General features: G+C 47.0%; 10 protein-coding genes; 4 read left to right on the top strand and 6 right to left on the bottom strand.

Annotated features, from left to right (window-relative positions):
• Positions 1-253: 253 nt before the first annotated feature.
• On the bottom strand, positions 254-1,583 carry FFUJ_03766 (uncharacterized protein; the record flags this gene model as incomplete). XM_023573025.1 has 4 exons in its annotated part: positions 254-326; positions 377-427; positions 477-708; positions 770-1,583. 4 exons carry the CDS (start codon positions 1,581-1,583, stop codon positions 254-256), a joined length of 1,170 nt encoding a protein of 389 aa, XP_023427046.1.
• A 2,133-nt stretch (positions 1,584-3,716) lies between these two features.
• FFUJ_03767 (uncharacterized protein) lies at positions 3,717-4,278 on the bottom strand (the record flags this gene model as incomplete). XM_023573024.1 has 2 exons in its annotated part: positions 3,717-4,066; positions 4,116-4,278. The coding sequence occupies 2 exons, from the start codon at positions 4,276-4,278 to the stop codon at positions 3,717-3,719; spliced, it is 513 nt and encodes a 170-aa protein (XP_023427045.1).
• Positions 4,279-5,885: 1,607 nt separating this feature from the next.
• FFUJ_03768 (uncharacterized protein) lies at positions 5,886-7,248 on the bottom strand (the record flags this gene model as incomplete). XM_023573023.1 has 3 exons in its annotated part: positions 5,886-6,474; positions 6,530-6,778; positions 6,830-7,248. 3 exons carry the CDS (start codon positions 7,246-7,248, stop codon positions 5,886-5,888), a joined length of 1,257 nt encoding a protein of 418 aa, XP_023427044.1.
• Positions 7,249-7,985: 737 nt separating this feature from the next.
• Positions 7,986-8,949, top strand: FFUJ_03769 (uncharacterized protein; the record flags this gene model as incomplete). XM_023573022.1 has 3 exons in its annotated part: positions 7,986-8,122; positions 8,172-8,399; positions 8,454-8,949. 3 exons carry the CDS (start codon positions 7,986-7,988, stop codon positions 8,947-8,949), a joined length of 861 nt encoding a protein of 286 aa, XP_023427043.1.
• A 690-nt stretch (positions 8,950-9,639) lies between these two features.
• Positions 9,640-10,040, top strand: FFUJ_03770 (uncharacterized protein; the record flags this gene model as incomplete). XM_023573021.1 has 2 exons in its annotated part: positions 9,640-9,781; positions 9,844-10,040. 2 exons carry the CDS (start codon positions 9,640-9,642, stop codon positions 10,038-10,040), a joined length of 339 nt encoding a protein of 112 aa, XP_023427042.1.
• Positions 10,041-10,575: 535 nt separating this feature from the next.
• On the bottom strand, positions 10,576-11,587 carry FFUJ_03771 (uncharacterized protein; the record flags this gene model as incomplete). XM_023573020.1 has 4 exons in its annotated part: positions 10,576-10,847; positions 10,888-11,031; positions 11,083-11,100; positions 11,149-11,587. 4 exons carry the CDS (start codon positions 11,585-11,587, stop codon positions 10,576-10,578), a joined length of 873 nt encoding a protein of 290 aa, XP_023427041.1.
• A 262-nt stretch (positions 11,588-11,849) lies between these two features.
• Positions 11,850-12,545, top strand: FFUJ_03772 (uncharacterized protein; the record flags this gene model as incomplete). Its single annotated transcript, XM_023573019.1, has 1 exon — positions 11,850-12,545. The coding sequence occupies one exon, from the start codon at positions 11,850-11,852 to the stop codon at positions 12,543-12,545; it is 696 nt and encodes a 231-aa protein (XP_023427040.1).
• Positions 12,546-12,671: 126 nt separating this feature from the next.
• FFUJ_03773 (uncharacterized protein) lies at positions 12,672-13,619 on the bottom strand (the record flags this gene model as incomplete). Its single annotated transcript, XM_023573017.1, has 1 exon — positions 12,672-13,619. One exon carries the CDS (start codon positions 13,617-13,619, stop codon positions 12,672-12,674), a length of 948 nt encoding a protein of 315 aa, XP_023427039.1.
• Positions 13,620-14,078: 459 nt separating this feature from the next.
• Positions 14,079-15,583, bottom strand: FFUJ_03774 (uncharacterized protein; the record flags this gene model as incomplete). XM_023573016.1 has 2 exons in its annotated part: positions 14,079-14,649; positions 14,709-15,583. The coding sequence occupies 2 exons, from the start codon at positions 15,581-15,583 to the stop codon at positions 14,079-14,081; spliced, it is 1,446 nt and encodes a 481-aa protein (XP_023427038.1).
• Positions 15,584-16,455: 872 nt separating this feature from the next.
• FFUJ_03775 (uncharacterized protein) lies at positions 16,456-19,865 on the top strand (the record flags this gene model as incomplete). XM_023573015.1 has 2 exons in its annotated part: positions 16,456-17,004; positions 17,064-19,865. 2 exons carry the CDS (start codon positions 16,456-16,458, stop codon positions 19,863-19,865), a joined length of 3,351 nt encoding a protein of 1,116 aa, XP_023427037.1.
• Positions 19,866-20,577: the final 712 nt, after the last annotated feature.

The following is a 20,577-nucleotide window of genomic DNA, read 5'->3' as shown; positions in this document are numbered from 1 at the left end:
ATAGACAACAGGATGATATTTGCTCGTACGCAACTTGATTACAAACTGGGGAAGTCCAATCAGCCAACTGGCGGGGCAGTAGAGGGGGCTCCTTTCCCTCGTTGTGTTGCTGTCAGATTAGGACGGCATTATCCCCCTTCCAGGCTTTTAACATGCTGTTTACTGAGGGTAAAACATTCTTCAAAGTAGTTGAAACTATAGTTAAATGAGTTCATGACACAGGTATTTTCATGTAGCTATAAGACTCTTATACTCAAATTGCAATAATGGCCCAAGTCTGATTGTCAAAGCTTGCTGAGCTATATTCCCTACAAACAATCGCCTCACTATAACATAGTAAGTAAGATATCTAAGCTTATTAACAATTTTCACGTACCCAACACCATCGGAATTGAGATGAAGAACGGAAGAAGCGGCATTTTCAATACTGAAGTTCATTACTTGTTAGTCGCAACAAGGGTGAGCAGGTAACTTACATATAGCCACGGCCATTCTCTGCCTTCCTAATCAACCACCGACAACACCCATTGTGCAATTCAGCAGAAGTGCTGCAGCTGATGGTGAGTTTGTCGTCATTGCTGTAAAGATATCTTCCGTAGCAATCAATCAACCACTCTGAAGTTCGAGAGTTAGGGTTAGCTTTTGTGAGCTTCAGCTGCTGTGAACCATTGGCAGGGTGGAACTCCCAGCCATGGATACCTCTGCCATCTGAACCCACCAGTCAGTCAAGGATACCTAGGCTGTACTAATAGTCACTGCTTTTACTTACTATCACGCCCCGCATCAATAGCCAAAGGTTTCTGTTGCCCCATAGTGTACAGGTTGACGAACATAACTGTTCGACCGTGAAAGCCGCTGTCGAGGTTGTTCCGAGGGTGCCAGTCTGGAAAGGCCTGGGGTCGCAAGGATTCCAGTTGTGACTTAAGATCAGCCACTTCACGCTGTCCATGGGTAAGCATAGTCTGCTTTTTCTCATTAACGGAAATTAGTTCCTCAATCTCTCGCTTCATATTTGCCTTAGCTTCATTGGCCTCCTTCATCTGTTCATAGTGCATAGAAGCAGCCTCCTCTGCCTTAGCCTGCAGCTTCTCCGCCTCGCCGTTGTGTTCCGAGAGTGCATTACTCAGCCGGTGCTGATACTCACGGCGGGTCGCATTGGTGGTTTGAGTCACTGTGGCTGTGTTCTGAGTGGTGTTGATGGACTCTTTGTCCCACGATGCACTGATCAAGTGCTTCCATCTCTCAGGGGACTGGAGCCGACTAAAATCGAAGAACAACTGCTCAGCACCCGTGACTGGCTCAAGTAGCTCATCCAATTCAACATCAGGCTTTAGTCCATTCGTCCCCACGGCTTGTTGAGGTAACACAACCTTTGCGTCGGTAGAGGGGGTAGGGCCCCGGTACACTTCCTTTGCTTTCTGCCGCAACAGAATCCATGGGTCCCGACTGACAATATCTATTGCCTCCATAACCTTGGCCATATCGTCTTGCATTTCATTTCTCGCGATGATCAGCTTCCCAAGTGGCAAGTCTTCTAAGTCATGATCAACGACATGTAAGCCATGGTTCTTCAGTCCATTCATCGTGGCTTGGAGAGCTCTGAGTAGACATTTGAAACTCATGTAATCATCGAGCAGCTTCGAAGAAAGATCTCGAACCAGAACATAGTCCAACGTAGCGTATCTGCTTGAACCGAGAGAGCCCCCGAGGCAGGGATTAGACGTATAGCTGGAAATGCTGGCCCAGGCCTAACCTGCACCCTCAACCACAGTGTTAGGAAATTCTAAGAAACTTGTCAAGATAGTCCCAAAATCGCTGCTCTCAGCAGGAAATAACACTTCGGGTTTAACACAATGCCTTTCACGTTAGACCTATCAAGTACCGTTATAGAGAGAATCGCAACAGCAATTCGACCATCGACCAGCTTTGAGTAGTAGGAATTGCCGTAGATTTCGTTGGAGACATAAGTTCCAGGTTCAACTCCACCTTCCATGTTCATTTTCAATCCATCATCTGGTATCCGGCGCTCACGACTCACCACACGAACCGCCATGAAAATGTTGGTATTAGCTGACTTGCATGTTACGTCGTCAATTATGCACACTGAATCCTCGAGTAATAATAAACCCTTCTTGATGGATGAATAGCTCGAGATTTCAAGGCAGCGAGCAACGTCGCTAATATTGTGGAAGATCTGGCATGGTAGGCGACATCATTCTGAGTACCGTACGCTCGTTCGTCGATTGAGCTGCCTTCTACCCGATTGTCAACACATGGCTGTAAGGCTTCAGATAACTGTTAATAAATCAGGTCCATCTGTGAAATCAGCTGTAAGCTGCGTGTATAGAAATAATCTCACTAAACGAGTTGATGCTATAGTAACGCATCAGCAAATGTTGTGAGCATAGTGGGCATTTCTACAACTTACTCGCGACCAAGCCGCGTCTCATGACTGTAGGGCACGCGCCCGGATTTCATTATTTCGGTTCAAACAACGACTGCTTTAGAGTTACTTAGGTAAGACTATCTTAGTGACGTCTTCCTGCTGATAAGACTTGTGACAACTCGCAATAAAGCAGCAGTATGGCCACCACTACTTATGTGCAGCGGTTCGGTTGGAATGCTGGACTTTTGTTGCCTACTACTAGTCTTAACTCTATCGCAGAGTAAGCAATGGGTTGTGTTTGTTGCAAGGCCTCGTCATAGCAAAAAGAGAAATACAAGTGGGGGAGCCTTTTGTTCCGTCTTGTGTACTCCTCATGAAGAAATGATCGTCCCGTATGTGGCTTAAGCCATTCATAAGTCACAGCTACGCAGGTATGGATATCACTTTGAGCCGAATTAATCCAGGTGGGGTGGCATTCGGTCTATACGTCGAGGCCCAAGCCTGTCTTTGGTTGTGGCTGGCTGAACGCACAGAAGCCGTTGTGGCGATGATTGGCGTCCATTAGTCCAAGTCCATAACTAGCGCAAAGGCTCACCTCAGCTCATTCCAAACAGCTCAATTCTCATAATGCAGAAAACGTAAGACATGGGTAAGTAGGAGAATTGTTATGTAGCGAAATTCGCCGAACAGGCAGAGACAACACATTCACCGTTGTTTTTACGACTCGCGAGTCTCAGCACATTCTTCCCTGTCAACACGCATATCTGGTACTCACAGAGTGTCCAGCTGGGTCAAGTACCTGGTACTGCACAATTATTTTACTCAAAGTTACGAAAAAGCGTGGGTCATATCGCTGCTGGTAATTACTCTGAGTTTAGCATGTCATAGAGTCAACATGATGTGGAATTTGCAAAGGCATTGTGATAGTACTAGTAGCTGAGAATACTTAAAAGTCAAGCATTGAATGTAAGAAATAACATTATGCCCTCCCCCAGATCACCGTAAGTGCCTCGATGCCATCTGGACAAGCATGGCCTGCAAAGCCTCTAATGGTCCAATCCTCCTTAGGCGACAAAGGGCAGCTGCTAACTGTTCCCCAGCAAGTCTGTTCGTAAGTGGTTGCAAGATCGCCCACAATCTAGTGGTCTTATATTATGGTTATTATTATATTATTTAAAATAATAAATGAAATAAGAAATTGAAATTTAAACCTTATTTCTATTAACTTGAGTATTATTATTTACTATTTTTACAGTAAGCCTTTTAAAAAGGTATTATAAAGCCTTGTGCTTTAGGGTTTATTTATTTAAAATAGAATACAACTTGTATTTTAATTCTTCAAGTAATCCTTAAAGACGTCAGCAAGACCCTTTTGGTTCTCTCCTGTATACGTTAAAACCTTGCCCCAAACTCCTTCATTTTCATGACTCTGGATGCCAAGTAGCTCTTCCGCTATCCCAGGAAGCTTTTGCCCGTTAATATCCTCAAAGAGTTTAATCACATTAGTGTAAACCTTCTTAGACGTCACCTTATACCACTCAGTCTCTCCAGGCTTGATTTCTCTATTCTTAATCTCAACGGGTGTATAACCATTCTTGTTTTTAAGAAACTCCGTCTCAAGGCTTTTTCCGAAATTCGGTCTCACAGCTTCCTTATCAGCGTGAATTGTTAAAGCGTAAACTGGAGTTATGTAAGTACTAATATGTTCTGCGTAGATCTGTTGACTCACAAGACGGATTGTGGGTGTTATAGCCAGAAACTCGTGTATTCTTTGGCTTTTTTGTATCTCCAAACTTAATCCATAGAGGATTCCTTTCCGGGTCTGCATCCTCTGGATACTCCTTTGGATTTGGGGTACAAACAAGATAGGCGGTTTCCACTTCTTCACTCATGTCGGATCTTGCGTAAAGTATCAGTATGTAAATAATAAGGAACCTGAGTGGTAATAAATAAAGTGCAGTTATATGTGGTTAAATCTAGGAAGAGGCCATAGGTATATAAACTAAGATGTACTTGCTAAGAGACTGGGAACAATGCAAGTCACTTTTTGTGTTCGATCTAGGACAGAGTGTGGCGAGCTGAGCATCATTTCTACAGTACATACACATTCCGTTTAGGTCTCATTCCAAATTTACTCGGGGCGGCTCCAGCTGGACTGTGATTGGATGCTTAGTCGTCTCGGATATGGGCCCTTATTCCCCAACGTATCAATAACTAAACTTTGGGAATGTGACTGAGCCAATGTAGCAAAGTGTAGATGATCTAGAATCTTATATTACAGCACGGCTGTCTCAAGCTGCAGGTCATGGCTGGCTGAATGCCTATTGATGTGCAACTAAAAATTAATAAGACAAATGATAGGTAAGGGGCAGAAAGAGAACCCCATAAATCATTGATTGGACTATATATGCAGGTCTCGGTATAAAAGTGGGTGGCTGAATGGCTGTAATAAGTTGAATTGATTGACATTTCGAGCGCTAGTGGCTTTAGACCATGTGAGTCTGCCCTCCCTGTCAGCCAGCCACAACGAACACTTGAATGTTGGTTTTATGGACTCTACGATGCCAGGCGGCCGAACCTAACCCAAACCTTACCTACTACATCAATCATTGAGGAATTGGTACCCTCTGCAAGATATATTAGTTATCTACCTTGGACCACGTATATGATTTATCAGAATTAAGGGCTAGGTCCAGAAACAATCCAGCTCAGCTTAAGACCGTAGCTTTAAAGAATACATGCAATAACAATATTTGATCTCAGATAAACCCTGATAGGGTTTAACATTACCGGGGCGGCCGCGGGGAAGGTATTCTAGACCCGAGAAATGTGACACATAGAACAAGTTGGAGGCATCTGGCAAGAACCCAGCGTGCTTCGCCGAAAGCAGTATTACGGTACGTTTTCAGCTTTAACATCTTCAGCCGCGATCATATGTTCCAAAAATATAACATCACAAATCTATCTATGGCTAAGCACGGCTAGTAGTAAATACGCTCGTGCCTTGGGTCCTTACACGCTCTAAAAGACACATTGACAACCAGTATGGAATGCACCAGTGCGGAGCATGTAATTGTGGACTGGAGGAGCCTAACAAACCAACCGATCGGGGACAATGACGGGCTCATTCTATTCTTGTTACTACTGTCATTATTAGGACAGATTTATTCCATTTTTGTGGCCTCAGTTCCTGCTGGACCAAGAGTATTGCGCGATCATGGGCAGTCGGGACTGCGAGGACTTTATGTAGATTTCGACGCATCTGTTGCTTAGTACTGTTCTACTATGTTTCATATCATATCCTGCATTCTACGGGAGCCATTCACATCAACGTGTAAAATAGATCTAGCATTCCCCTTAGTCCGTTCCGAGTGTCTGTCAGTACTCGCGTTCGCTCCCAGAATCAACGATGGCAACGCCGTAAAGAATAATTATATTTTCAATCAAAGGATGGCTGCGAATGATATATTCCCGGATCTGTAGATGGAACATTGCGGCTTCAATTGATATTTGAAGTTCTCCACACTCCGTCGTCATCCCTGAACATGAGCTGCCGTGATACAACTTTCTTAGGCCCAGTGAACCTGCTAGAGTCTTGCTCTGTGTTCGCCGACAAAAGTCTTAAGTGCGGTTTAATCTCGTTATATATCTTCTTCATCGCGACCGCGTCAATATGAAGAGGCTCTTCGTGCTGAGTTTTGATAAATGGCGGAGGCTCATCTGGCCGCGCAAACCCATCCACTGCACTGACCATAGCAAGGATACCAATGAAGCCTGAAGAAACCTTACGAAACTCCTCTGTCTTCCACCTAAAGTATATAACACTGATCTGGGTTCGCTGTTGACCTTTTAATTCGTCCGTAAATTGGTCGTCCCATGTTAATTGAATCATGGAGCCAGGTTTTGGATTGGCCGATCCTACAACGGGTTTGATACGGTCACAGCACTCCCGCCATCCTGGTGGACTGCTACGTCTTGCCAAGTAGTCTAGCAAAGTTGTCTTCCACGAGTCCTCGTCTGGGGGCAGGAGTTCGAAGAACTTGTTCTGTCTGATCACAGCGCTGATGGGGGCAGCCGATCGTTTGTAACTGCCAAGGGCTATGTAAGTCATAAGCACCACAATCACAGATTTGAGATACTCACATCATTTGCCTTTGTGTACGATACATTCTCTCCTCTATCCACTGCATGGCAAGCTCACACTGCTCAGGTGGTTCCCCGAATAATAGCTTCCATATTCGTTTCATAAAGCCCCAGATAGGTCCAAGCACCTCTCCTACCTTCTTGACCAGTGTCTGAACCAAGCCTTTGATCTGTTGCAAGATGAAGGATATACCATTATCCAGCAGCTTTGCGCCTATATTGGCTAGGTTCGTTGTGAGAAATGTTGCCCTTTTTTCAAGCCATCCCGTCCAAGACTAAAGGAACGCCGGAATGATGGACCGCAGAAGGCTGAACAACTTCTGCTGAGCCTGTAGAATAAACTCATTGACTGCCCTGATAGCCGCTGTCTTAGCAGCCTCGACCTTTTGAACTGCAATCTCGATGGCCGCATTGACTGCCTCGGTGATATCAACACCATCATCTGCGGCAGAGGAAGCAAGTTCTGTGATTTCAGCCTTGACTTCTTGAAGCTTGTCGTCGAAGCTGGGGATCAGTTCTTCCAGCTCACGACACATGGTCTCTGCTGTGCCACTGATCTCTTTCAGAACTCTTTGGGCTGCCGATTCGGCAGCCTTTCGAGTCTCTTCCTCAAGCTTGCGTCGTATATGCTCAGCAGTGTCTGAAATTTGCTGTACTGATGACGCTGCGACTTCCGCAATCTTGTTGAACGCGTTTGTGATGCTGTCAAAAAACCCCATGATGTAAATAAATCTGATGACTGGTTGTGGTTTTGATCCGCTGGCTTGAGTTGACTGTCATGGGCAATATAGTCTGTCGGGAAAGGATCAAGAGGTACGAAGTGTAGCAACCAACTAGGACAGAATTTAGAATCCCCGTCAGAGGTCTAGGCGGTACATCAAAGCGCCATGTTGGGCCGTCACTCTTTGAGACGCACAATTCCCACGTTGCACTGAAGAGATACGAATGGACATACTTGATTTAGCGTCATTGAACCCAGATTACAGTCTCGTGGTGCAATCAAAAATGTAATGAAACCCAAAGTGAATAGTTCGCGCTGACTTAGCTGAAACTGGACGGTTCAGGTCGCCACTTTCATCCGCTAGCATGCGCCAAAGCCGTGTTGAGCGGGGTATCAGCCCTGAATGGAACATTGAACCGAGAGCTTTGTCTGTGGCGGGCTGATCGGAGACCTCATAACCACTAGCTCGATGGGCAATGCATCACATTCCAGAGTTAGTTCCAGTGTATCCTGGAAAGGGCACTTTGTCTAAGCGTGCAGGCTCTTATTCAGAAGCCTCAATTGCAATTAAAACATCTATTGAAAGGGTACGACGACTCAAGGTCCCAAATTTATATATAACCTGCTGTTAATACCTTTCAACACAATCTTTTCCTCGTCATTATTCAACCCAGCCCTTTTACGCACAGTTTTCAATCTTATTAAATCTTTCGGTCAACCCTGCAATCGATCACCATGTCTGATATGATACAGGCTGCCAGAAATGTCGCCGAGACGTCTGACCGTAATGCTCTTGAGAAAGAAGAAGAAGCCGTTGAAGTTGCCTCACAGTGGGCGCAGGAGAAGCTTGAGAACTTCCTGAACACTGTTGAGTAAGACATCGAACATGATCTTTCCTCCCCTTTTCTGACATAACTACAGAAGCAATGGTAATGATCACAAGCTACTCAAGATAAGCTATATCATCAGTCGCCGCACTTCTATCGATGTCTTCACTGGCAAGAGCTCAGACATTGGAAAATTCGCTAAGGATCTTATCGGAAAGCTTGCTGACGGTAAAGTCATGGAGGGCCTTGGTGACTTGGCTGGCACGTTGTTGAACAAGCTGTTTGGATCTGCGTCTGGTTCAGCCCAGACGGAAAGGATATAGTAAGTCAACTTCATCGACGGCCGCTGCATACAGTCTTACTAACAGACGTCCAGTGAAGTTACGTTCGACGAGCTCGGTGGACTCAATCGACTTGACGCATATTTCTTTTGCTATCGCTTTGCATCAAGTGGCATCACCAACTTCAGCAAAGCCGTCATAGGAACATGCATCGTTCGTTCTGCTGCCACCATGGTGGATGACAACGCCTACCGCGTGGTTCTCACTAGTTCTGCCACCCTTGCAGACGCTCAGCGTGCTGCTATTGGCGATCATATGATCCAGGTAGCCAAGCATCAGAAGCAAGTCTTGGACGAGCATGGCAACCATGAAGCCGCTGATCCTACACTTCTTGAAGCCCGGGCCAAGCTAGCCCAGGTTATCGGACTGGGTGTAGCTACTTCGGAGCAGTTCATCCAACGCAGGTCGACAGCCAAGACCTTCAGATCTGGGAACACTGAAAAGAGTGCCGAGTCACAGGTGGAGGACCTTGTCAGAAAGACTGATACACTCCTTAGCAATCAACCCCAGGCTCCGCAGATTGAGGCTTGAGATGTAGAATCGTCTGCTTTTGGATTAGCCTATGTCTGATAATTGTGTTCTGCTTGTTGTAAATAAATTCATTAATACGGTATATAAAATTAAAAAAAAGAACTTCTGGATCTAGTTGGGAAAAGAGCTTTTCTGTGACCTTGCCGAGTACATTTATATTTCATGCAGTGCAGTGCCTGACAGCTAATAGAAGCCACCTATTATAACTCATAATTATGCAATGCACTTCCCCGACTCCAGTAACTCACATTCTATCAATGAATTAATCTCTCCTCGACATCGAGTACTCGCGGTTGTGATGACAATTTTCATAAGCCCAGGCTTTATACCTGGTACACTCAGTTTCCTATCTGGAGCTGGAAAGACCGTCCTTCTGAAGTAGGACGAAAGAACAAGTTTGTAGGGAATGAAGAAAGCCAATGGGTGCGATATTTCTTAGTTGCCTTCCGGCTCTCAAAGTTGGACATTGGGGAATAGTTTACCTTGTTGTAAATGGTAGAGCATGCAGTCGCTAGCTTTATCACCACGACAGGCGTTCGCAATCCGTTATGTGGCTAGCTGAACTGTTTGGATCAATGTCGCAGTGGCGCATCTGAGGTCGATATCGATAGTGCCAAATGGCGACAGTAAACATATCCCCACTAGAGCCTCGGCCCGTTCCAGATTGGCCTAGGCCATGTAACCATCTATATGTCTTCAACTCCTATCGCAACCCGCTACTACAACCTCGTTAATGATGGCGTCGGTATCACGATCTTCCCTAAAATCCTAACTCCTGGTGGAGACAAACTCTGGGATGGCAGAAACCATGATGGGTATACTGTTAATGTCGGTATATATTCTGACAAGTCCTGCATTTGCTACCAGATCTTGGTCGACTGACTAAGGCTACAGGAGAATCGCGGTCAGTTGACCTTACGGTTTTTGGTATAGATATTGGCACCCTGTTTGTCCTATCTGAAAGCACACGTTTTGGTGAAGACGAGACGGAATCAAGCCAAGTCTTCTCTTTCGACCCAACTTGTACTGTTACTGCTAATGAAGTCCGTGGTGGGAGTGCGTGTAACGGAAGCCTGGAGTACAGACATTAGTTCTTAACTTCTTGTGGTATCTGTGCAAATCTCTTCAGTCGACCGCAGCAAACGTGCGACGTGAATTTAGGTATCGCAGTCTGAGATAACCTGAGTAGTGCAGTTATGCATAAAGCAATAGAAATATAATAGCACGCCAGCTTCAGTTGGTTAAAGATGCCGAGGTGAGAACCTAGACGCTACAGTAAAGGTTACCAGAACGAGTGGAAGAGAGCTTCGAATCCCATGTCCAATACGACAAGTCGAACGTCTGCTATCAACTGCATAGCTATGGACAGTCATTGCGCAGGAGCGCGAGCAGATAAAATAATAAAGCATAAATTAGCCGAGCCACACTACTCAAGTTGTGGAACAGAATTGCCTACAACAGAATGCAGGTTCATCCTGGTGGGGTGGCTGAACTGAGAAAATGGCTAGCGCTGCTATGCTTAAACATACAAGCATCCCCTTATATCGTAATATACATGTGATCATTCGTAGCCCATTCGCGGCGCAAACTCCCTCCATTGCGAGCCACACTGCTGATGATTGCCAATCACTTATCAACCTCATCATGCTTCAACCCAGCATCCTTCGCCTTCTTATCCGCAAGCTCACACAAAAAGCGCCATTCCTCACTACTAACTTTACTCACACTCAATCTGGACTGCTTAAGCAACTGCATCATCTCCAGAGGACCACCAGGTTTACCCAGCTCACGAAGTTCCTTCAGACCAATCGGCACAGCAAACTTCTTTCTGAACTCAACGTGGACCAGGTCCCAGATGGGTTTCTCCTTTGTAGACTTGGGATCGTAGTATGGTGCGCCTGGTCGACGAGCAGATCCTGATGAGGTTAGATGAGGTACATCGATGTGCGGTGATGGGGGACTTGCTGTCTTCGGAGAATTCTTTGACGATTTTCATTATGCCGACTATGCCGGGTTCTTTGCAGTTGCTGGCGTAGAAAAAGGCAAGATCACCGGCGTTCATGTTTCTCATGTTGTTCCGAGCTGCAAGATGTCAGTCTCAATTCATCTCATCCACCGAAAGTACTTTTATACCTGCGTACGCTCGAATGCCTGTATCAAGTTAGTATATAAGATCCCTGGAAGCATATGAAAACATACCATCCCATCCTTCAGGCTCTGTCTTTGCCTTCAAGTCATCAATTGAAAACTTGACATCAACTCCGTTCTCAATGCGAGTTTCAGGCTCAGCTTTCATAAGCCAGTACCACTGGCCATCGTGCTTCGGTGCATCAGGGTTGATCGTCGGGATTGAGTCGATATCTGGATCTTCAGAGACACCACGAGAGCCAGACTGAGAAGGTTCCTGTTTCTTGGCCGCCTTCTTCACCTTTGGCGCTTCGGGCTCTTGAGTTTTTGCTGGTGCTTTGGGCTTCTCTTGCTTCTTCGCTTTGGCAGCCTTCTTTGGCGGGCTGGCTTTGGCTGGGGGCGGTGCTTCAGGCTCGGGATTTCCTTTGGCAGCTTGCCGAAGAGATCTTCGCTTGGGCGCAGCTTCTTCTGAAGCGTCGGCGACAGGTGCACTTCTTTTTCGGGGTGGCATGTTGGGCTGTGAGTGTGTTGAGATTGGCTTCGTTGAAAGCCTGGACGCGCGACGCGTCTGAGTTGAGGCTTGGTATCTCAGCACAGCCACAGATTGCGCCACACTACCAAACACCCTATACAGAATCCTTCAGAAATTAAATCTCTCAATAGTTACAGTTAGTTTTGTATGCTATTTCAAAACCACATTGATCTATCTGCTTACTTACAGAAGGACAGTGTACCAAACTTCTAAAATTCAGAGCCTGACCCTACAATTGATCATGAACATGTTTCAAGTCCGTGATGCGGGGTCATCCTGTGAGGATGCCAACTTCATCACGGCAGCTTTCGACTCTTCTCTGCCATTTCTCACCGAGACTGGCAACACAGGCCAATGGGGAACGATTCCGTTCTCTCAAAGGAATGGCTTCTTAGAGGGGACTCAAAACGATATCAAACAATCAGAAATCTTCCGACTCAGCGGCCAAGGCCAGAGGCGGCGAGTTTTCATCGCAGAGATTGAGGAAACACACTCTGGCAATGATATCGTAGACCTTCACTGCCGGAAAGATGACAAAACGGGTCAAATGCTCGTCTCAGTGGGCGTTGCGATGATTCTCGACGACGAATTCGCAAGTCATACACGCTCTGTTGCTGTTCTGGAGCCCCATATAGCCGCTGCCGAGAAGAACGGTGGCTTTGTGTTTCTGGACTTTCTTGTCGCAGATCATCGCGTACCATCGACGAAGCGCAAGGGCGTTGGGTTGGCATTACTAGAGCGTGTCAAGACCTACGCGTATGAACACGGGAAACAAGCCATTTTCCTCGATTGCTGGACCGGAGGTACGGACAAACTAGTCAGGTACTACGAAAGCGCTGGCTTCAGTCCAGTAGCAGACTTTGAGTACCGTAAAAGAAACGGGGATGTATGGCCTGGTAGGCTATTTAGACTTGATTTGGCACCGAGACTGCCTTGATACACAATACTTGTGATCTGATAAATGATCAATGAGGCATCACATGGGGAAAATCTTACAAACCACGTTTGCGGTGACGTTGCTAGTACAGAGCAGTATTTCTATCAACCTCACTGACAACATCATTTACACCGGAACATATCTCTTCAACCAATCCTTCATCACTCTCGTCGCAGGGTACTCCCCATCCCCAAGCCTCAACAACATCTTCACATGCCCCTCAAACCCCTCGCCCTCAAAAACACGCAACTCCGCCCTCGTCCCCGCCGCCTTCAGCGCCACAGCCAACTCAGCCGCCTGCCGAATGCCCCCCTTCCTCTGAACATGCAGCAGCAGAAACGCCCCCGCATTCGGTGCAGCTGCGTGATGTGTCGGCGACATGTCCTGCAATTTCTCCGGGTCGTCGCTTAGACCTTTGATCATGTTTGTGATGATGGGGCCGGTGCTGTCGGAGAATTCTGCTAGGGCGTTGTAGTTTGAGCCGTCGAGAGCGATGACGCTTTTTATGATAGAGATGTTGAAGTTGGCTTTTTGGGCGTATGTCGGGTCGGTGCCGAGGAGAGTTACGACGTGTCCTCCTGAGCTGTGGCCCATGAGAACGACACGCTCTGAATCGATACCAAGCTCTTCAGCATGCTTGATCAGGTATGCTACTGAATCAGCAATCTCTTGCACCTGCTCCTTGACAGTGATCTTGGGTATAAGCGTGTAATTGATCGACGCAAAGGCGTAACCAAGGTCGTTCAAGTAGGTGACTTTCTTTGAGCCAGTTGAGTCGAGATACGTTCCGATTGTCCAACTTCCACCGTGGACGTACACGATGACTGGGGCCTTGGTGGCGCTTGACGTCGGTTTCCAGAGGCGAAGGCGCTGCGCCTCTCTTTCTCCGTAAACAATGTCTGTTCCGCCTTGAGGAACATCTGAGTTCATTTCAGCCAACAATGCATGCACCCTGTCCATGTTGATATCATCGTTGGTGTCTTTGTAGATAGAAAGGCCAGTGACTTCGCGTCCTCGGGTAGCTAAGTCCTCAGGACTCAAGTTCAATGCGGCGGGTGTCTCTGATGAAGACATTGCTGAAATTGCGCAATTTAAGATGAGAAGAGCGAGTTGAGAAGTTGATGAAGAAAGTGAAAGTCAATTCCACTGCGCAAGCCAATCTATTCATAATATTCCCTACTCTCCACTTTGTCCATGGTCCGCGTAACATCGCAACGTAAGAAATCCAGCAACCTAAATAAATGCAGATGCCTGGTCAGGCAGACGCATGAACCAAACAAAGGGTCCTTACTCGACTTCCAGATTCGGTGTGGTCTGAAGCGGTTTCCAGCAGCTTATCTCATTCCCGTTGCCGTATACCCGGGGTCCCTGAAACAAATAAATCCACCAAACGAAGGCGTCAATTTAGCCTAACCATCGCGTATAAAACCAATGGCGTGACGTGTTTGTTTGTCAGCCTGGTAACAATAACAGGACAATCCATTAAAGTAATTTTCGTAAATCCAACCAAACTCCAATCATGTTTTTTTTTCATCACATCACCATCTTGTCTTGGTCCTGCGTCATCAAGATGCTCTCAGTAAACTCAATCACCGACCGAAGCTGCTGTAGCTTCCCGCCCTCCAACAGCATAAACTCCTGATGGTTGTGAATCATCTTCTCCGAAAAGTCGCATCCATCCTCTCCAGGTTTAGCCTCAACACCAAGCTCATCTTGAAAATCCTGTAAATGAGAAGAAATATGGCTTAAGACATCAGGATCTAGCGTCATGAATTGAGCATACGACATGGTCTTGGTTGAAGACGACTCCATGTCTGACTCGATCCAGTCTGTAGGGTTGTTGGTTAGTACTTTTGAAATGGCGGTGATGATGCGCTTGAGGGACTTGAAGACCAGAGGATCCGCGACGTTTGGCCACGTGGAGAAGTTCTTTAGTCTTGAGAAGAAGACGTTTATCATGACGAAGTGGTCCTTCATGGTGTACAGCTCGTCGCGGATTTGGCGGACCTTGGGGTTCGGTCGTTGGGATGGCTTTTTGTCGGGTCGATCGGGTGCCACTGCTGGAGGAAAGCCCATGTGCTTGGTTCTAAACTCGTCAAAGTCCCTGGAGCACGTCCGTCAGCTTCAGAAGGTATGTACATAGAGTAGAGGGATTTGACTCACGCTTTCAGAATGGGTAAAAATTCTGTAAACAGATCTCGAGTCTTTTCCAGCGCCCCGAGACCATGAGCTAGAATCTGATTGTCTTGCAGGGGAATATCTGCCGCTGTCAAACGCCTGCCAAGATCTGCTGGCGGAGCAACCCACGAAAGAATGTCCTGAATTTCCACAACGAATTGCCTCAGATCCGACAGGGCATCCCATGTGTCGGGGTTCAGTGGAATGTCTATCAAGGCCATGCTGGAGCCCTTGGACAGCCAGTGTTGAGCGTAGACCTGAAGCATCTTGCCAAGGTCCTCTGTTTGTGTGCAGAGCTGCTTGCACGTCAAGTGGATAAAGCTCATTGTAGAAATTTCATTTCCTCCAATCTTTTTCGCAAGTTTGGCAAGGCCCTGGAGGGACCCAGTGACATGTTGACAGGCCTCGTGGTAATCCCTGGGACTTGGGTATGAGGGCGAATTATCGTCTGCATTTGTTTTCACGTCTGCGGTTTGCTCATGGCATGGCGTCTCAGGCTGCCGCTGCAGCTCCTTGTATTCTGGGAAGCTCTCAACAGTGTTATCTCTTGGGTGCAACGGCGGCAGTTCCTCGCAATAGATTCTTCGGGGTTTTGGCACGGGGAGTGAGCGGAGTGCCTCAATGGCATTGGGCGGCGGGAGGGTGTTATCTTTCGGACGCAATGCGAGTTGAGAGTGTGGTGTGGAATTTGATGGGCCAGCGTGGGATGACTCGACGACTTGCGTCGCTGGTGCAGGGGTCTCTTGCGGGGGAGGGGACTGGGATGGTGACGATGGCCGTGAATCCATCGAAATGACGGATGCAGCGCTCTCGACTTCGAGCCAGTCGTCGGCGATAGAACCTCGACGATCCTGTGACATTTTGGTGATGATTTGATACAAAAGCTTTGAGAAATTGTTGGAATGCAGAGGAATTTTGATGGGTTTTGAAGGGGAGGATGATGAGGGTTGAAAAAAGAGTGCTGCCTTTCAGCCTGGATTAGGCAGACGTCGCAGGTTGCATCGAGGCTGCAGTGGCCAGCCCTATAAGGCTCACTCATGGGATTAGGTCAGCATTTTCTCTGTGTCATCTTTAGAGACGAAACCCCCATTTGGGTATAATTTTCATTTATTCGCCTGTGGCATTATACATTTTGATGCTGCCAATGGATGGTAGCATTGAAGGATGGATGAGTCAAGAGTTGAGTCAACTGAAACTATGGCACTACGAGCGGCCGAGTTATGCCCTCCGAAGGGGTCAACGAGCGTTGTTGATTGGCCTGTTCAAGATGGACATGCTTCATCATCCAAGAAAAGCGGCAATATCGTTGGGTGGACATCAAGCCTTGAAAAAGCTGATGCGCCAGTGTCAAATTTCCAGCAATTGCGATTCTGGTAGCGCGTTCGGCGGTCGGGATCTCAGGTAGCATTAGTTAGCGTCTCATATGGGTCCGTCGGTTAATTCATAGCACTAACCTTGCGAGAATCCCGCCTTAGTCACTCTAAACCAGCACGGCATTCATTTATCGGGGACAATTGTTGTCATTGTAATTTGCTTCTTTGCTTATTGGGCATTGCCATGTTTGTACGACATTGGGTAGCATTGTGGCTTGCGGGGTAAGCCAGCCCAACAAGGCTTTCACCTGAGGCCTCAACTCAAAGCAAGCGATGCGCGCAGATTAACTTTCAACTCACCACCGAAATCAACTCTTAGTATCTGGTCCACTGCAGTGAATTAAGCTCTGTCTCACACAATGTCAGGCCTCGAGCCACTCGTGGCCTTGGGGCTTGTGTGCAATATCGTCCAACTAGTCGAAGTTGGCCTCAAGACAGCTACGCTCTGCAAGAATGCCTATCGCACAGGCGATCCGGATCCCGAGCTTAGCGTCTACGCCCAGAATCTTGCAGTCACCGCTTCGAGCTTGAGCCAGTCACTGGAACATTCCCAGCAGCCTCTTAATCTCGATGACTCGAGGCTCCTGACTCTAGCTCGCGATTGTTGTGATGCCGAAGCTGAATGGAGGAAGAAAACCCCAGCTCGGTTTCTTTCCCAACAACAACCTCGGAGGCGGGATCGTTTTGGTGCAGTCCTCCGAGGTTTCATCAATAAGCCGGAAATCGATCGCTTGGAAAGCCAACTGCAGAAAACCAAGGAGTCTCTGGGGACAGATCTCCTTACTGGAGTCTTCAAACGTCTTGAAATCTCCAAGGTTCAGACTGACGACCTTCGAGAAACGCTCCAGAATCTCCTTAGGGCTACATCCGCCAGCGAAGCAGAGCTTCATAACCTCATCCAAGCGCAGGTAGCCCTTATCAATACGCAGCTATCAGACCGCATTACAGATTCGAATCATTCACAAAGGCCCATATCACATCAGAACTTGGTAGGCATGAGTCAAGAATTATATCAAACGCCAATAAGGGGAATGATAGTCTCATGATAGAAGCTGAAGCAAGAGAGGCGAGCCGAAGGGAGAATGAGGCGTACGAACGACTATTGCGCAGCTTCCATTACCCGGACATGAATCTTCGACGAAACGAGATACAGTCCTCTCACAGGTCAACATTTCACTGGATCTTCCATGGGGGCAGTCTATATACCCCTCATCCAAAGCCTCGGCTTGATAGTGCGTCAGACCTGGATGCCGAATGGCCGTACTGCAGCACTTTTGTCAGATGGCTTAAATCGCCTGTAGACCGGTATTGGATCAGTGGCAGACCTGGCACCGGGAAAAGTGTCTTAATGAAGTTCATCGTCTCTCATCCACAAACTGTGAACTCGTTACGGCAATGGCAACCTGACTACCAGATTCTGGTTCACTTCTTCTGGAAAGTTGGAAGTCCCATGCAAAGCAGTTTTAAAGGCTTTTTATGCTCTCTAGTCTACCAACTATGCGCTCTAGATAAAGGAAATGTCATCGTTTGGCTCCAGAAACATCCTGACTGGTCTCGCAAGACAGGGCCCGGTGATTGGGACAACAAGGACCTCCAGTCTCTTGCTACTAGTCTTTTATGCCTATCAGCTAAGCCATTTTGTCTTTTTATCGACGGCCTCGATGAGGTTGTGGACGATGATGGGGTATGTACCCTAATTGGGTTTCTCGACACTTTGCAATTATCATCACGGCTGTTCAAGATTTGTATGTCAAGCCGCCCGGAACAAGCCATTCGAACGCAACTACGTCGCGAACCAGACTTAAGAATGCAAGATTTGACGCGATCCGATATCGAGAAATATGTAAGGGCTACTCTTAGTGATACAGTCCCTCTATCCGGTTCTTCAATCTTTGTTCAGGATCTTGTGAGAGACATCAGCAGCAAATCAGAAGGGGTATTTCTTTGGGCTATCCTGGTAACAAGATCAGTTGCTCGGGGTATCTCAAATGGCGACTCAAAAGAGGAAATCCAACAGAGACTCATCAAGACTCCTAAGAGACTTTATGAGCTTTACTTGGACATGTGGACCAGTCTTGGCGAAGATTCAGAGCTTTACCAGGAGTCGACAGCACTCATTCTCAAACTTGCCCTTTTTGCCTGGCGGCCACCACGGTTAGAAACATTGTCCTATCTAGTAGCAACATTGTCACCGCGAATATCTATCTTGGAGATGATGTTGGCTTCAAGTCATGATTTGTGGTCAATGCCTGTCAACCACTTTGTCGGACTCGATGCAACGGATCTTGTGCAACGGTGCAATGAACTGTGTACAAGATTACCAATCATGACAGCTGGCCTTTTTGAGTTCATCCGCCCTACGGCTTACACAAGGCCAACAGAAGAGCAAATGGCAGATGAGTCATTCCCTCATCTTCTCAAGTATGACAAACTCCAGGTACAGCCCATTCACCGAACGGTCTTTGATTTCCTGATCGAGACGAAGGGTGGAAAGAGCATATTGGAATATCACAAAGCGTCTCAAGAAGAGTTGTTTATTCGAATTTTCAGATCATGCCTACTTCGAGAATGTCTATGGCCAGAAGTTTACTTCGATGTTGATCCGTACAGGACGCAAATACCAGACGAGTATCGCAAATATTATGAAGCAGATCATCGCCTTCAGTTGCACCTTCATTCACTCTTGAGGTCAACTTCCACGATGAAGGATTCGACATTAACCGAGCAACTGGATTTTATATGGACATTCCTTCTTGAAAGAACTAAGGGATTCTCATGGCAAGTAGAGTCCAAGGTCAGCAGCAGAGTACCAAGATCCAAACTGGACTTCATATTGCGCCTTGCCCCAATGGGGTTCGACGCTTATGTTGGAAAATATCTCTACGAGTGGGAGAGTAAGCGGCATTTCGATGTACTACATCAAGTTCTACTGGCTTGCCTCCATTCTCCCTACAAGTTATACTGCCAATTTGGATGGGTCGAATGGGTCGCAAGACAGCGTCGTATCGAACATATTCTTAGGATCATTGTTTCAGTCGATGAGCCATGGTTTTCATTCCCAAAAGAATCAAATATCAGCAACAATACTGTGGCAAAAACGGTCATGGCATGTTTTATCATCTCGTCCATAAATGCTTTCCGAGCTTCTAGATCCCGCTATGAATTGCCGTGGGATGCTGATAGGATCGGTACAACGATACGGATTATAAGTGACTTCCAGCACGTAGTGTGCTTTGATGATCGCTTGCTTGTTACACTATACCTCGCAGGGAGCCGGCCGGTTCCATCTGATTTGATTAATTGCAGACGTCATCATGAGGATGAAGAGACTGTCTACGTGGAAATCAGCGTTTCAATTCTGGTCCAGATCTTCTTACGGCATGTGGGCCAGTATGATGCCGCTTTTAACTGTCAAGAAGTCGAAGAGGCCCTCGATCTGAAGCTCTTCTCTCAGACTATAAATCCCACCATGTTTGGCATGGAAGGGGGGCTGTTTGCCATTCCATCTAGTGCAGATCAAGCCGTCATTAGGGAGGTCTGCCAAGCTGTACTATTACCTGAGCTTTCAAGCTCGTCGAGCCCGGAATTTGAAGATGCGGAATGGTGCCAGACAAGGATGGCGGAGGGTTGGCGCGATATATCAACGCGGACCGGCCGTACAAGAACACAGGCTGAGATTCCAAATGGAATAGAAGAGGGGATTGGTCCTAACGGGATGAACTTCTACCTTTGTAGCTCTTGTGAGGCGAGAGAAACCACTCAAGTATAGAGGTTGCATTGCTATGATTTTCGAGGCTCTTTTTTCTTGAACACGGCCTCACAGAAATACTAAATAACACGGGTAAGTCACTTAATCTCGGCATATTACCATGATATCGAATACTCATGACCATCAAAGTTAACTGCCTTAGCTCAGGCTGTTTGTCCTTGGGTTAAGGGTTTCCTTTCCCCTTCAGCCATCTTCCAACATAGACAGCGTGGTTGTCATGGGACGACTCGTAATTTGTACGGTGTTGATAGACGAGACGGTTCAGTTGCTCAATCGACGCCTCTATGACGGTTTTGGCAAACGATTTGCTCCTGAAGTAGCTGAGAGTTTTGGTTATGGTAACTAGTGTTCAAAAGGGCGAAACAGATCAATATTGGCAGTATCAAGCCATATACTGGCTGGGTTCAGCATCTACGTCTACAATTGCATGTCCACCATAAGCTTACTGTGTATTAAGGGCATGGTCTGGATTGCGATCATCAAGTCTTACCTCGGCTGGTCATGCGTCTGCGGCCATAGCTTTTCTGTGGGTGAGCTTAGCGATAATTCCTAGACCCGGCATTCCTAAGAACTTACTGCGACCGAGGCCAGGAGCGCGTTGACCAGCATCCGGGAACAGAAGTTGGTCTCTCCATAGACTAGATGGTATAAGAGTAGCCCGGTATCGAAAAAGGCCCATAGGGGCTGGCTCACGTTCAGATATAAGAGATGG

The sequence above is a fragment of the Fusarium fujikuroi genome, chromosome FFUJ_chr02 (genome assembly GCF_900079805.1).
Source record: "Fusarium fujikuroi IMI 58289 draft genome, chromosome FFUJ_chr02".
Classification (NCBI taxonomy): Eukaryota; Fungi; Ascomycota; class Sordariomycetes; order Hypocreales; family Nectriaceae; genus Fusarium; species Fusarium fujikuroi.
The sequence above is the reverse complement of the archived record's forward strand: the minus strand, read 5'-3'. Positions and strand labels throughout refer to the sequence as shown.